The 13,481-nt window shown below is 48.6% G+C and overlaps 1 protein-coding gene across 2 annotated transcripts; it reads left to right on the plus strand.

Annotated features, from left to right (window-relative positions):
* The first annotated feature begins 5,876 nt into the window (after positions 1 to 5,876).
* On the plus strand, positions 5,877 to 10,729 carry tmem170a (transmembrane protein 170A). 2 transcript variants are annotated; one of them, XM_056416589.1, is made up of 3 exons: positions 5,900 to 6,219; positions 8,356 to 8,526; positions 9,069 to 10,729. In XM_056416589.1, exons 1-3 carry the CDS (start codon positions 6,024 to 6,026, stop codon positions 9,197 to 9,199), a joined length of 498 nt encoding a protein of 165 aa, XP_056272564.1. In that variant the 5' UTR covers positions 5,900 to 6,023; the 3' UTR covers positions 9,200 to 10,729. The 2 variants fall into 2 exon arrangements, with proteins under 2 accessions (XP_056272563.1, XP_056272564.1); XM_056416588.1 differs by having other exon boundaries at positions 5,877 to 6,219; positions 8,356 to 9,159.
* Positions 10,730 to 13,481: the final 2,752 nt, after the last annotated feature.

Below are 13,481 nucleotides of genomic sequence, written 5' to 3' on the forward strand. Positions count from 1 at the left end.
TACAGCTCCTTTGTTGTCACGTGTCATGACGTCAAACCTCGAATGACGTCATACAGGTTTACATGGCTTTGTAGTTTCTCTGTAGGCTATATCGAGGCAGCTGCAACAGACACACATTCGTTTTGCATCCTGCTTTTCGATACTTGGACATACACCAGAGACCATCGACCACAGAACCGGACCTCAGAACACCAGATTGTTTGATTGTTAACGTTTAAAAAATAAAATGTCTTCCACCTTATCCACTGGACTGAGAAAGTGTACTCAGAAGTTAAAGCATCTTGAGGGGTCACAAGAGAGCGAGACAAACAGGATCCAGGAGAGGGAACTTCAAGAAGCTAAAGATGTAATCAAGCTCTTAAAAAAGAAAAACTTCACCCAGGAAATGGAAGTTAATGAATTAAAGGGCAAAAACGAGCGACTGGAAAAGGCTTACTTCACCCAGGAGATTCAAGTCCGTGAATTAAAGGACAAAAACGAGCTGCTGGAGGACATCTGTATTAACCAGAAGGAAAAGAGAAGAGGTTTGTTTGGCAGGAGGATGGAAGAAAGAGAAGTGGAGTTGGAAAAGATGAAACAAAAGATTCTGAATCCACAGAGGGAGAGAGGTTTCATCAAGATATTCCTGACGAGGACGCCCTTAGGCAAGGACTCAAGGACATCCCCTGAGGGCGCATCCACCAGCCTCCCCAGAAACCACTTTAACGCCGCCGGCCCCAGCAACGTCTTTGACAACGACCTTGAAGAGACATCCACCAGCCTCCCTAGAAATGTCTTTGACGACGACGACGACAATGACGACGTCAGGAGCTACTTCAACGACGACGACAACCACGACGATGGTGACTCATGCAAATCCAACGAGGAGCGGATATCATCAATCCTCTCCCTCCCCAGCAATGACGTCGTCGATGACCTTGAAGAGTCATCCGCCAGCCTCTGCCTCTCCAGCAAAGACGTCCTTGATGACCTTGAAGAGTCATTCGCCAGCCTCTGCCTCTCCAGCAAAGACGTCCTCGATGACCTTGAAGAGTCATCCGCCAGCCTCTGCCTCTCCAGCAAAGACGTCCTCGATGACCTTAAAGAGTCATTCGCCAGCCTCTGCCTCTCCAGCAAAGACGTCCTCGATGACCTTGTAGAGTCATCCTCCAGCCTCCGTGGCCCAGACGAAGCGGCCGGCGGTGCCGATGAAGATGACGTGGAGGAAGATTTAGACTCATGCATCTTCTTCTATAACAACGACACCTGGCACATCAAGAAGGGAGAGAAGGTGTCGGTCTGGCACCTTCCTGAGAGGGTAAGAGTGTCACTCCCCTAACTCCCCCCCCCCCCCTGCTGTTCTAATGCAGCGACGGGTCCTGGTGACCACACCCCTCCCTAACTCCCCCCCCCCCCCTGCTGTTCTAATGCGGCGACGGGTCCTGGTGACCACACCCCTCCCTAACTCCCCCCCCCCCTGCTGTTCTAATGCAGCGAAGGTCTTGGTGACCACACCCCTCCCTAACTCCCCCTCCCCCCCTGCTGCTCTAATGCACCCCCGATGGCCCCGCCGGCCCCCACCGCCCTGCAGCGACGGTCCTGGTGGCCACACCCCTCCCCGGCGGACGGTGGGGGCCGTCGGGGGCCGGTGTTCTAACCCGACGGCCTGCGACGGCCCCCACCGGCGCCCGACGGCCCCCGACGGCCCCCACCGGCCTCCGACCGCCCCACCGGCCCCCGGCAGCCCCCACCGGCCCCTGACGGCACCCACCAGCCCCCACCGGCCCCCGACGCCCCCCACCGGCCCCCGACCGCCTCAGACCGGCCCCCCAACGGCCTCAGACCGCCCAACCGGCCCCCGACAGCCCCCACCGGCCCCCGACTTCCCCCACCGGCCTCTGACGTCCCCAACCGGCACCCGACGGTTAGGGGGCCGGTGGAGGCCGCCGGGGGCCGTCCGGGGCCATCGGGGGCCGGTGAGGGCCGGTGTTCTAACCCGTCGCCCCGACTCTGCGGCCCTCACCGGGCGCATCGTCTCTGTTCTCTGTTCTGCTGTTCCAATGCAGCGACGGTCCTGGTGGCCACACCCCTCCCCGGCGGCCGGTGGGGGCCGTCGGGGGCCGGTGTTCTAACCCGACGGCCTCCGACGGCCCCCACCGGCGCCCGACGGCCTCCGACAGCCCCCACCGGCCCCCGACAGCCCCCACCGGCCCCCGACGGCACCCACCAGCCCCCGACGGCCCCCACCGGCCCCCGACGGCCTCAGACCGGCCCCCGACGGCCCCCACCGGCACCCGACAGCCCCCACCGGCCCCCCGACGGCCTCAGACCGCTCCACCGGCCCCCGACGGCCCCCGACAGCCCCCACCGGCCCCCGACTTCCCCCACCGGCCTCCGACGTCCCCAACCGGCACCAGCGTCCCCACCGGCACCGACGGTTAGGGGCGGTGGAGGCCGCCGGGGCCGGTGAGGGCCGGTGTTCTAACCCGTCGCCCCGACTCTGCGGCCCTCACCGGGCGCATCGTCTCCGTTGCGATGCGCTGCGATTGAAACATCTGATAATTCTCGCAGATGTTACGTCATCTGATCGGCCGTTTTGATCGGCCGTTTTGAGAACGCCGATCAAAACCGATAATGGGAATATCGGCCGATATGGATCGGTGCATCCATAATTATAACAGACATAACACTAGAACGGGCACTCGTTAGAGCGCATACCTTCGCATATCACAAGATTGTGCGTTGAATTATGAACATGTTGGCATTAGTTGCCAATTGGATAGAAATTGACCGCGCTATGGTAAAAAGAAGATGTTGACCTTTTCATGACCTTGACCATGACCTTTGACCCGATCGATCCCAAAATCTAATCAAATGGTCCCCGGATAATAACTAATCATCCCAACAAATTTTATGCGATTCGGTTTAATACTTTTTTACTTATAACACACATACAAATAAATAAATACACGGCAATCAAAACATAACCTTCCGCATTTTCAATGCGAAGGTAATAATGACAAACATAAAACAACTAGAATGGGCACTCGGTAGAGCGCACACCTTCGTATATCACAAGATTGGGCATTGAATTATGAACATGTTGGCATTAGTTGCATGCCAATTGGATAAAAATTGACCGCGCTATGGTAAAAATAAGATTTTGTCATGACCTTTGACCCGATCGATCCCAAAATCTAATCAAATGGTCCCCGGATAATAACCAATCATCCCACCAAATTTCATGCGATTCGGTTTAATACTTTTTTAGTTATGCGAGTAACACGCATACAAATAAATAAATAAATACACGGCGATCAAAACATAACCTTCCGCATTTTCAATGCGAAGGTAATTAAGGCAATTTCTAGAAGCGTAGAGAATTTTTCACGCGATTAGATCCCGTGCAAAGTCAATGAATGGTTGCATCGGACCGGGATGGGTCTGATGCCATGGCCCTGCTGATGCCCCGCCCACTCCTCCTCTCTACCTCCATCTGCCTGATGGATCGTGGAGGTCTGGATCGTGGTCCATGCCGACTACCAACTATTCATCCACTCTGTCATACTCATTGATTGTGTTGTTACTGTGTTTTAATTTGTGTGTAATGATTCATTCTGGTCACATGACATCTATTGTCCTGTCCATCCTGGAGAGGGATCCTCCTCTGTTGCTCTCCTGAAGGTTTCTTCCCTTTTTTCCCCCGTGAAGGGTTGTTTGGGAGTTGTTCCTGATCCGATGTGAGGTCAAAGGTCAGGGATGTCTATATGTACAGATTGTAAAGCACTCTGAGGCAAATCTTAAATTTGTGAGAATGGGTAATACAAATAAACTGAATGAATTGAAAATTGCGATCGACAGGAATTTTCACCGGGTGCCACGAAGCAAAAAATTCACCTTGAGTTCAAATATTTGAACTTTGGCTAAAAATTCGCCCAATGTCGAGATGCGAAAGCCAATCAGCTTCAGTTGAGCTGCTCCGCCGTTGGTGAATCTAACTGCTGCTCTAGTAGCGCGCTGTGTGAGCCTACGGGTGATGTCATGTATAAATATATATATATGATATTAATGTTATGAAGCCAAACACGAGGGCGTCATATGTTCAGAGGTTTATGGGATGTCCTCAACAAGTATAAAGCAGAACTAGTGGTTATTGATTTTGTGGTGGATGGCGGTTCCCTCCCTCAAAAACAAACAAAACACACAACACACAAACACTAAAACAAACAAAAACGCAGACACACACAAACAAACACAAAAACAAACAAACAAAACACACAACAACACACACACAAAAACAAACAAACACACACATACACACAAAAACCCACACATACACACAACAATACACAAACACACACACACGCATACAAACACACAAACACAAAAACAAACACACAGACAAACACACACACACAAATACACAGACAAAAACACACAAACAAACACACACAAACAAAAACAACACACACACAAACATACACACACACAAACAAACAAAACACACCACAACACACACACAAACATACACACACAAACAAACACAAAAACAAACAAACCACACAACATACACACAAACATACACACACACACAATCACACACAAAAACAAACAAACCACACACACAAACAAAACACACCACAACACACAAACATACACACACAAACAAACACAAAAACAAACAAACCACACAAACATACACACACACACAATCACACACAAAAACAAACAAACCACACACACACAAACAAACACACACGAAAAGAAAACACACATACACACAAACAAACAAACACATAAACATACACACAAACAAACACACACGAAAAGAAAACACACACATACACACAAAAACACACGCACACACACAAACAAAAACAAACACACACATACAAACAAACACAAAAACACACACCCAAACATACGGACACACACACACAAAAATACACAAACACCCACACATACACACAACAATACACAAACAAACATACACATACACGAACGCACAAACATGCACACAAACAAACATAAAAACAAACACGCAGATAAAAACACACAAACACACACAAAAACAAACAACACACACGCAAACAAACACAAACACACACGAACAACCACAAAAACAAACAAAACACACAACAACACACAAACATACACTATCACACACACAAACAAACACACACACAAAAACAAACACAACACACACACACAAACATACTCACACAAACAAACACACACCCACGCACACACACAAATACACAAACACCCACACATACACAACAATACACAAACACACGCACACAAACATACACGAACACACAAACAAACACGCAGACACAGACACACACATACACACACGCAAACACAGACACACAGACAAATACACACACACAAACCGACACACACACAAATACACACACACAAACACACACACGCCCTACCCCCGCCGTGATGGCGTCTGTCAGTGACGCTGTGATGGTGATGAAGTCGTTTGTATCATAAACATTCTGATTGGGCATTGGGTAGCCTGAACATGTTGTATGATGCTATTTTAATTTATACTATTCATACTTATGTTATTTTATTATTATTCACAGCATTGATGTAAATATCCAACTTGTTTGCCCTTATTTGATTTTCTTTGCAGGCGTTTAGAACGGTTGGTACCTGCCCTTAAACCCAGTTCTGTATACTTTAGAACCACATAACCTCACAGTAGTTATTCTGCATATGTTCTTCAGCGAGGCAATTACAACCTGCATCACATTTATAACTGAATGACTTTAAATGTTACTGTATAGTGGGATAAACGTGAGAACACCCTAAATAACTGAAGTCATGTCATCCAGCAGCTCCCCAACGCTCACATTACCTCCACAACATTACATGATTATGGGTTAGTCCATATTATTTAATATATACGTATAATAATACGATGGTTCATACAGATCATTATTATAATATCGACTGTCAGTCGGGACCGATCACCGGAAGTCGCGTGACGTCAGAACAAGTTGTGTTGACAGCTAGCCTCGGCTAGCCTGATGCTAGCTCGTCTTCGTGCGTCGGTCCCGGCGAGTCCCTCTCCGAGTCCAGTGGCCGTGCGTCGCGTACCGGGTGGAGACATGCAGGACCGGTCCAGCGAGACCGGCTTCGTCCAGCAAATACTGGGTTTTAATCTGGTGCCGAGGAAGAACGGCACGAACCGGGGAAACGACACGTCCCTCGACGACTTCTCAGGTGAGCTGACGGTACACCGGCGGTACCGCGGGCCGAGGCCTCCGGTGTCTGGTGTCCGGTACACCGGCGGTGTGACGCGGTACCGCGGGCCAAGGCCTCCGTGTTGTCCTTTTAACCAACACAGACACGTTGAATGCGCTCACGGCCCGATGTGAGGGCCATATTTGTTTGTGCGTTAGCATTGTGCAGCTAACGTTAGCTCCAACTTCCCGCTCTTATTCCTCACTGGGAGGTCTTAACGACCCGTCTAGTCAAGGGAACTTAAAGTAACACGTCATATGGGAAGGAAGAGCACCTGTCCAGGTGTGTGTGTTCCGAGGAGCAATGAACACACCGCGGTGTCCTAGTGGAGGCTTTAGTCATGACACCGTGTGATCGGTATTATCAGATCCGGTGTGCGGTATTAACTGGTTTTTGAATTAACTGGTTTTGGTACGCGTGCATGAGGCAGATGTTCCGTAGGAGTGGCCTCGAGTTGCCTCTCAGGACCCGTCTCGACTAACTAGGAAATGTACATTTCCATCGCTTAGCCTCTCTGTCACGTTCTTGTTATGTAACGCGAATGTTTTAAAGACTAAACACGGATGACTTTGCTGTAAAATGTGATACCTGTTCGGGAGGCTGTAGTTGAGACGCCGAGGACACGGAGCGAGGACAAAGTAGGTGACTCTGCTGGTGCCTGTTCAATATACGACTAACTTCAATAAATACTTGACAAAATGCTCTTGTTGTCAGTCTGATATTTATGTTATACGTCGTTATCTGACGTCAAGTCGATATGAGACCAGTTTACTCTTCATACAGTGTGTCATGATGAAGCATGTAGCCCGTTGTTTACACCCAGCTCGCCCACCGCTGTCAGCTGGGAAACTGATCGACTCAGATTAAATTGTGATACCACAACAAGACTTTGTGCTGTCTTCACATCTCTTATGTTTTATATTCGAGACTACGGATCAACATATATCCTCGTAACTATACTCTACCCTGTCCAGATTAAACATGACTGTTACCTATTGTTTTGTTACGATAAGGACACACATAACTACACACAGGAGTGAGCGTGTCTTTAGACACATGACGGGGGAGCAGCTCCAGCCTTCATTTAGGATTTCGACGGCATTAACGAAACGTTTTCCACCTTCATGACTAACATATCACTTGTTCACTGGACCAGTGAGTGCTGCACAGGGTAGAGTATAGTTACGAGGATATATGTGGATCCGTAGTCTCGAATATAAAACATAAGAGATGTGAGACAGCACTCAGTGTTGGTGTTGTATCACAATTTAATCGGAGTTGATCACAGTTTCCCAGCTGACAGCGGTGGGCGAGCTGGGTGTAAACAACGGGCTACATGCTTCATTACACACTGTATGAAGAGTAAACTGGTCTCACATCGACTGGACGTATGACATGAATATCAGACTGACAACAAGAGCATTTTGTCAAGTATTTATTGAAGTTAGTAGTATATTGAACAGGCATCAGCAGAGTCACCTACTTTGTCCTCGCTCCGTGTCCTCGGCGTCTCAACTACAGCCTCCTGAACAGGTATGGCATTTTACAGCAAAGTCCTCCGTGTTTAGTCTTTAAAACATGAGCGTTACATCAAAAGAACGTGACAGAGAGGCTAAGCGACGGAAATGTGCATTTCCTAGTGAGTCAGACGGGTCCTGAGAGGCAACTCAAGGCCACTCCTACGGCACATCTGCCTCATGCACGCGTACCAAAACCAGTTAATTCACACACCAGTTAATCCCGCACACCGGTGGGATTCTGGGTCTTAAGGATGAATACCTGTCATCCCCTCTGTCAGGTAGAGCTCAGCCCTGCCCACGGCCCTTCAGTCCTCACGTGTAACACGTTCAGAAAGTTAGAACAGATACCTCAGAGTGTAATGATCAATACTGACTGCACTAACTGCTGTGTTGTTGTTGTTGTTGTTGTGAGCATTTTCAAATGTCCTTTCAATGTGATGAAGCACATCTAACTTCATTCAGACTTTAAAAGGACAAATGTTGGGCGCCCTGTCCTCACGGGGAGTCTCTCGCCTCAGTGATATTATCATTATTATGATCTGATTGAAAAGCCAGGACCTGTCCTCTGATTGGCTCGTGGCGCTGTGTGTTTCAGAGATGTGGTACGGCGTGTTCCTGTGGGCGGCGGCCTCCTCGCTGATCTTCCACCTCCCCGCCGCGCTGCTGTGCATCTCCACGCTGCGGCAGCACAAGACGGCGCGCTTCATGCCCATCGCCATCCTGCTCATGGGCGTCGTGGGGCCCGTGATGGGCGGCGTCCTCACCAGTAAGCCCACACCCCGTCATGTGCTGCAGGGGGTTGATCTGAAGGGGCTCGCCGTGGGTCACCAGAGCAGACATGTGGAGGTCAACACCAGCAGGAGGGAAGGAGACCCAGCTGGATACCTCCGTCAACAACAACAAACAACCTCACGCTAACGTTAAACTCCATTTGATTACATTTGAACACTTCGTACACCTCATCCTCACTTCACAGCTTAAACACACGACTCAGCTCGATGAAACCTCAGGGCTGGACGGAGTCAACCCGTGGGTGACGTCACCATGACGACGTCTGTTTCTCGGAGTGCTTAGCTCCGAGCTGTCGGTCGCCGTGACATCACCAGGCACAGGTACCTCTCCAATATGACGCACTGTCCGAGTCCCTGGGTACCTCTACATCCACGACTCGGTTAGACTGCCACAGGTGTCACGGCGTGGCTGGTTCCTGGAACATGTGGTTCAAGGTCAATGAACCCGTTGTGTGTTCCAGGTGCAGATGAACCCGTTGTGTGTTCCAGGTGCAGATGAACCCGTTGTGTGTTCCAGGTGCAGCCGTGGCCGGCGTGTTCAAGGCTGCCGGCAAGAGGATGATCTCTCTGGAGGCGCTGGTGTTCGGCGTGGGCCAGTCCTTCTGCATCCTCATCATCTCCTTCCTCCGGGTGCTCGCCACCCTCTAGCAGGAGGGTGGGCCTGGCACCAGATGGGACTCGAGTAGCAGGACTAGACCCCCCCACCCTGGGGAGACCACTCGGGACCCCCCCCCCCCCCTCGGGATGCAGTTGCCTCTGTTGCCGGGGGTTACAGGGTAGCAGCAGGACGACACTGGTGTGTGTGTGTGTGTGTGTGTGTGTGTGTGTGTGTGTGTGTGTGTGTGTGTGTGTGTGTGTGTGTGTGTGTGTGTGTGTGTGTGTGTGTGTGTGTGTGTGTGTGTGTGTGTGTGTGTGTGTGTGTGTGTGTGTGTGTGTGTTACTGTTTTCTCTCTTCAGTCTTTAACTCTTTCTACTTTTTTTTCTTCCTCATCTTTAATGTGTTCAACTAATTTAAACTGCTTGTGTGTTGTTATTGATTCACTGCTTGTGTGTTGTTGTTGTTGTTGAGTCCGGTCAGTGAGAAGCTTAATTTTATTCTCCACAAGGTTTTTTAATAAATCTGTTTTTATGGTCTAGGACTTTTTCTTCCTTCTTCTTCTGCTCCTCCTCCTTCTTCTTCTGCTCCTCCTCCTTCTTCTTCTGCTCCTCCTTCTTCTTCTGCTCCTCCTTCTCCTTCTTCTGCTCCTCCTCCTCCTTCTTCTGCTCCTCCTCCTTCTTCTGCTCCTCCTTCTTCTTCTGCTCCTCCTCCTCCTCCTTCTGCTTCTCCTTCTTCTGCTCCTCCTCCTCCTTCTTCTGCTCCTCCTTCTTCTTCTGCTCCTCCTCCTTCTGCTCCTTCTTTTCCTTCTGCTCCACCTCCTTCTTCTTCTGCTCCTCCTCCTTCTTCTGCTCCTTCTTCTGCTCCTCCTCCTTCTGCTCCTTCTTTTCCTTCTGCTCCTCCTCCTTCTTCTTCTGCTCCTCCTTCTCCTTCTTCTTCTGCTCCTCCTCCTTCTTCTGCTACTTATTCTTCTGCTACTTCTCCTCCTTCTGCTCCTCCTCCTCCTTCTTCTGCTCCTCCTCCTTCTGCTCCTTCTTTTCCTTCTGCTCCTCCTCCTTGTGGAGCTTCGCGATCAATTGTGTTCTCCTGGTTTTATTCCTCTTGCACTTCCCTGAACAAAAGACCCCGTTGTTGATGAGGAAACCGCTGTGACCACCAGTGTTTGTTGTTGTCCCGGTGCTCGGGCCTCCTGATGACATCATTCATTTCATGAAAGACTTTGATTGGTCTGTCGCGTCTCCATTAGTATTATTATTAGACGGCGTTGGTTTTAACTCGGTGGACCAAATAGATGATGTCAAGTTTATTGAGAGATCATAACTTTGACAGTCTTGATGTGGATTATCTCATTTCTTTTCATTGCCCTGATTTATTGGCATAATTGATTATTTTCTTTTATTCTTATGTTCTTATATTCCATATGTTTGTCTCGGTTAGTTTGTGGACGTGTGGCTACGTGGCGTTTCTTCTCCGTCACATGATGTCTGCTGGAACAGAACTCGGGTCCACATTCCTGGTCCTGGTCCAGATTGCAAAGTGCCAACGGTTGATCTGTTCATGGAATAAAGATGATTCAACCATCACGCTGGCTTCGTCTTTCTGAGCGCCAGCGCCCTCTAGTGGTGAGGAGCAGCTGCTGCCGGTGAAAAGCTGTTTGCAGTAAATAACTAGAACGGGCACTCGGTAGAGCGCATACCTTCGCATATCACAAAATTGGGCATTGAATTATGAACATTTTGGCATTAGTTGCATGCCAATTGGACAAAAATGTATCGTGCTATGATAAAAAAAAGATGTTGCCCTTTCCTTGACCTTGATCTTTGACCCGATTGATCCCAAAATCTAATCAAATGGTCCCCGGATAATAACCAATCATCCTACCAAATTCCATGTAATTCAAGAAGATTTGACCTGTTCATGACCTTTGACCGTGACCTTTGACCCGATCGATCCCAAAATCTAATCAACTGGTCCCTGGATAATAAACAATCATCCCACCAAATTTCATGCGATTCGGTTCAATACTTTCTGAGTTCTGCGAAAGATTTTGACCTGTTCATGACCTTTGACCTTGACCTTTGACCCGATCGATCCCAAAATCTAATCAACTGGTCCCCGGATAATAAACAATCATCCCACCAAATTTCATGCGATTCGGTTCAATACTTTTTGAGTTTTGCGAATAACACGCATATAAATAAATAAATACACGGCGATCAAAACATAACCTTCCGGCATTTTCAATGCGAAGGTAATAAAACGTTTGTATATTTTGCCCTCAAGGAGAAATAAATCAGAACTTGAGTCTCAATGTTGACGAAGGACTCGAGAAGCAGGAAGTGTGTTGAGGCCCGATGCAACCAGATATATATACAGGATATTAATAGAGACGTTTTAAAAATAGTTTTTAACCCTTGTGTTGCCTTAGGCTTAGGGTCATTTTGACCCGAATCAATATTACACCCTCCCCCCGCCTTAGGATTAATTTGACCCCATTCAATGTTTAATGTCGGTGTTCTTTCGGTTGTCAACAAACAAACATAAAGTGCCTCACACTTAAACTTGGAAAACAATATTAATTCTAATAATTTTCTGGAGGTTTTAATTGCTGGCGTCAAATTGAACCCAAAGGGTAAAATATGTTAGTAAATATAAAGGTAACAGGAGGGTGAAACATTGAATCGGGTCAAAATGACCCAAAGGCGGGGGGAGGGTGTAATATTGATTCAGGTCAAAATGACCCTAAGGCAACACAAGGGTTAAGGGGAAATACTGAACAAATGATCAACACATCGGATCAGGAACAACAACCAGAACAATAGAAAAAACCCTTCAGGAGAGAAATTGAGGATCAATAGATGTCATGTGACCAGATGAACAATAGATGTCATGTGACCAGATGAACAATAGATGTCATGTGACCAGATGAACAATAGATGTCATGTGACTAGATGGAATCATTACAGAGTAACAACACATTCAATGAATATGGCAGAGTGTATCAAGACCTCCATGACCAATCAGATGGAGGTATAGAGGAGGAGTGGGCGGGGCATCAGCAGGGCCATGGACCCTATGAGACGTGAAGTCAAAAGGACTCAGGAGAGGAAGCAGAGTGAATAATGTGTGATGGAGGGATGAAGATACATCCACAAGGAGAGAGGAGAGGAGATAGGAGCTCAGTGTATCCTAGACGTCCCCCAGCAGCCTATAGCAGCATCTCTAGGGGCTGCAAGGTCTCTAGTGGGGTAATATGGTACTGCAAGCTCTCTAGTGGGGTAATATGGTACTGCAAGCTCTCTAGTGGGGTAATATGGAACTACAAGGTCTCTAGTGGGGTAATATGGTACTACAAGCTCTCTAGTGGGGTAATATGGTACTGCAAGCTCTCTAGTGGGGTAATATGGTACTGCAAGCTCTCTAGTGGGGTAATATGGTACTACAAGCTCTCTAGTGGGGTAATATGGTACTACAAGGTCTCTAGTGGGGTAATATGGTACTACAAGGTCTCTAGTGGGGTAATATGGAACTACAAGCTCTCTAGTGGGGTAATATGGTACTGCAAGCTCTCTAGTGGGGTAATATGGTACTACAAGGTCTCTAGTGGGGTAATATGGAACTACAAGCTCTCTAGTGGGGTAATATGGTACTACAAGGTCTCTAGTGGGGTAATATGGAACTACAAGCTCTCTAGTGGGGTAATATGGTACTGCAAGCTCTCTAGTGGGGTAATATGGTACTACAAGCTCTCTAGTGGGGTAATATGGTACAACAAGCTCTCTAGTGGGGTAATATGGTACTACAAGGTCTCTAGTGGGGTAATATGGTACTACACGCTCTCTAGTGGGGTAATATGGTACTACAAGCTCTCTTGTGGGGTAATATGGTACTGCAAGCTCTCTAGTGGGGTAATATGGTACTGCAAGCTCTCTAGTGGGGTAATATGGTACTGCAAGCTCTCTAGTGGGGTACGATGCATCTTCCTCTGGACCGTAGTGATCCTCTCCTCCTCCTCTAGTCCCTCTTCTTGTAGTCCTCCAGGTGAGCCAGTATCCAGCCGGAGGGCCCCAGGATGGCCAGGAACAGGGTTGCCATGGCCACGGCCTGCTCCTGAGGGCCGAGAGCACGACACGAGAACCAGAGAGTCTTTACATCAGTGGAGCCACATCTACCAGAGAGGTATGTAGCTCCACTGACACACACACACACACACACACACTCCATCCTGCCCCCTGACTCCTTGGCCCTGCCCCCTGACTCCTTGGTCCTGCCCCCTGACTCCTTGGCCCTGGCCCCTGACTCCTTGGCCCTGGCCCCTGACTCATTGGCCCTGGC

This window comes from Pseudoliparis swirei, chromosome 6 (assembly GCF_029220125.1).
Source record: "Pseudoliparis swirei isolate HS2019 ecotype Mariana Trench chromosome 6, NWPU_hadal_v1, whole genome shotgun sequence".
NCBI classification, from domain to species: domain Eukaryota; kingdom Metazoa; phylum Chordata; class Actinopteri; order Perciformes; family Liparidae; genus Pseudoliparis; species Pseudoliparis swirei.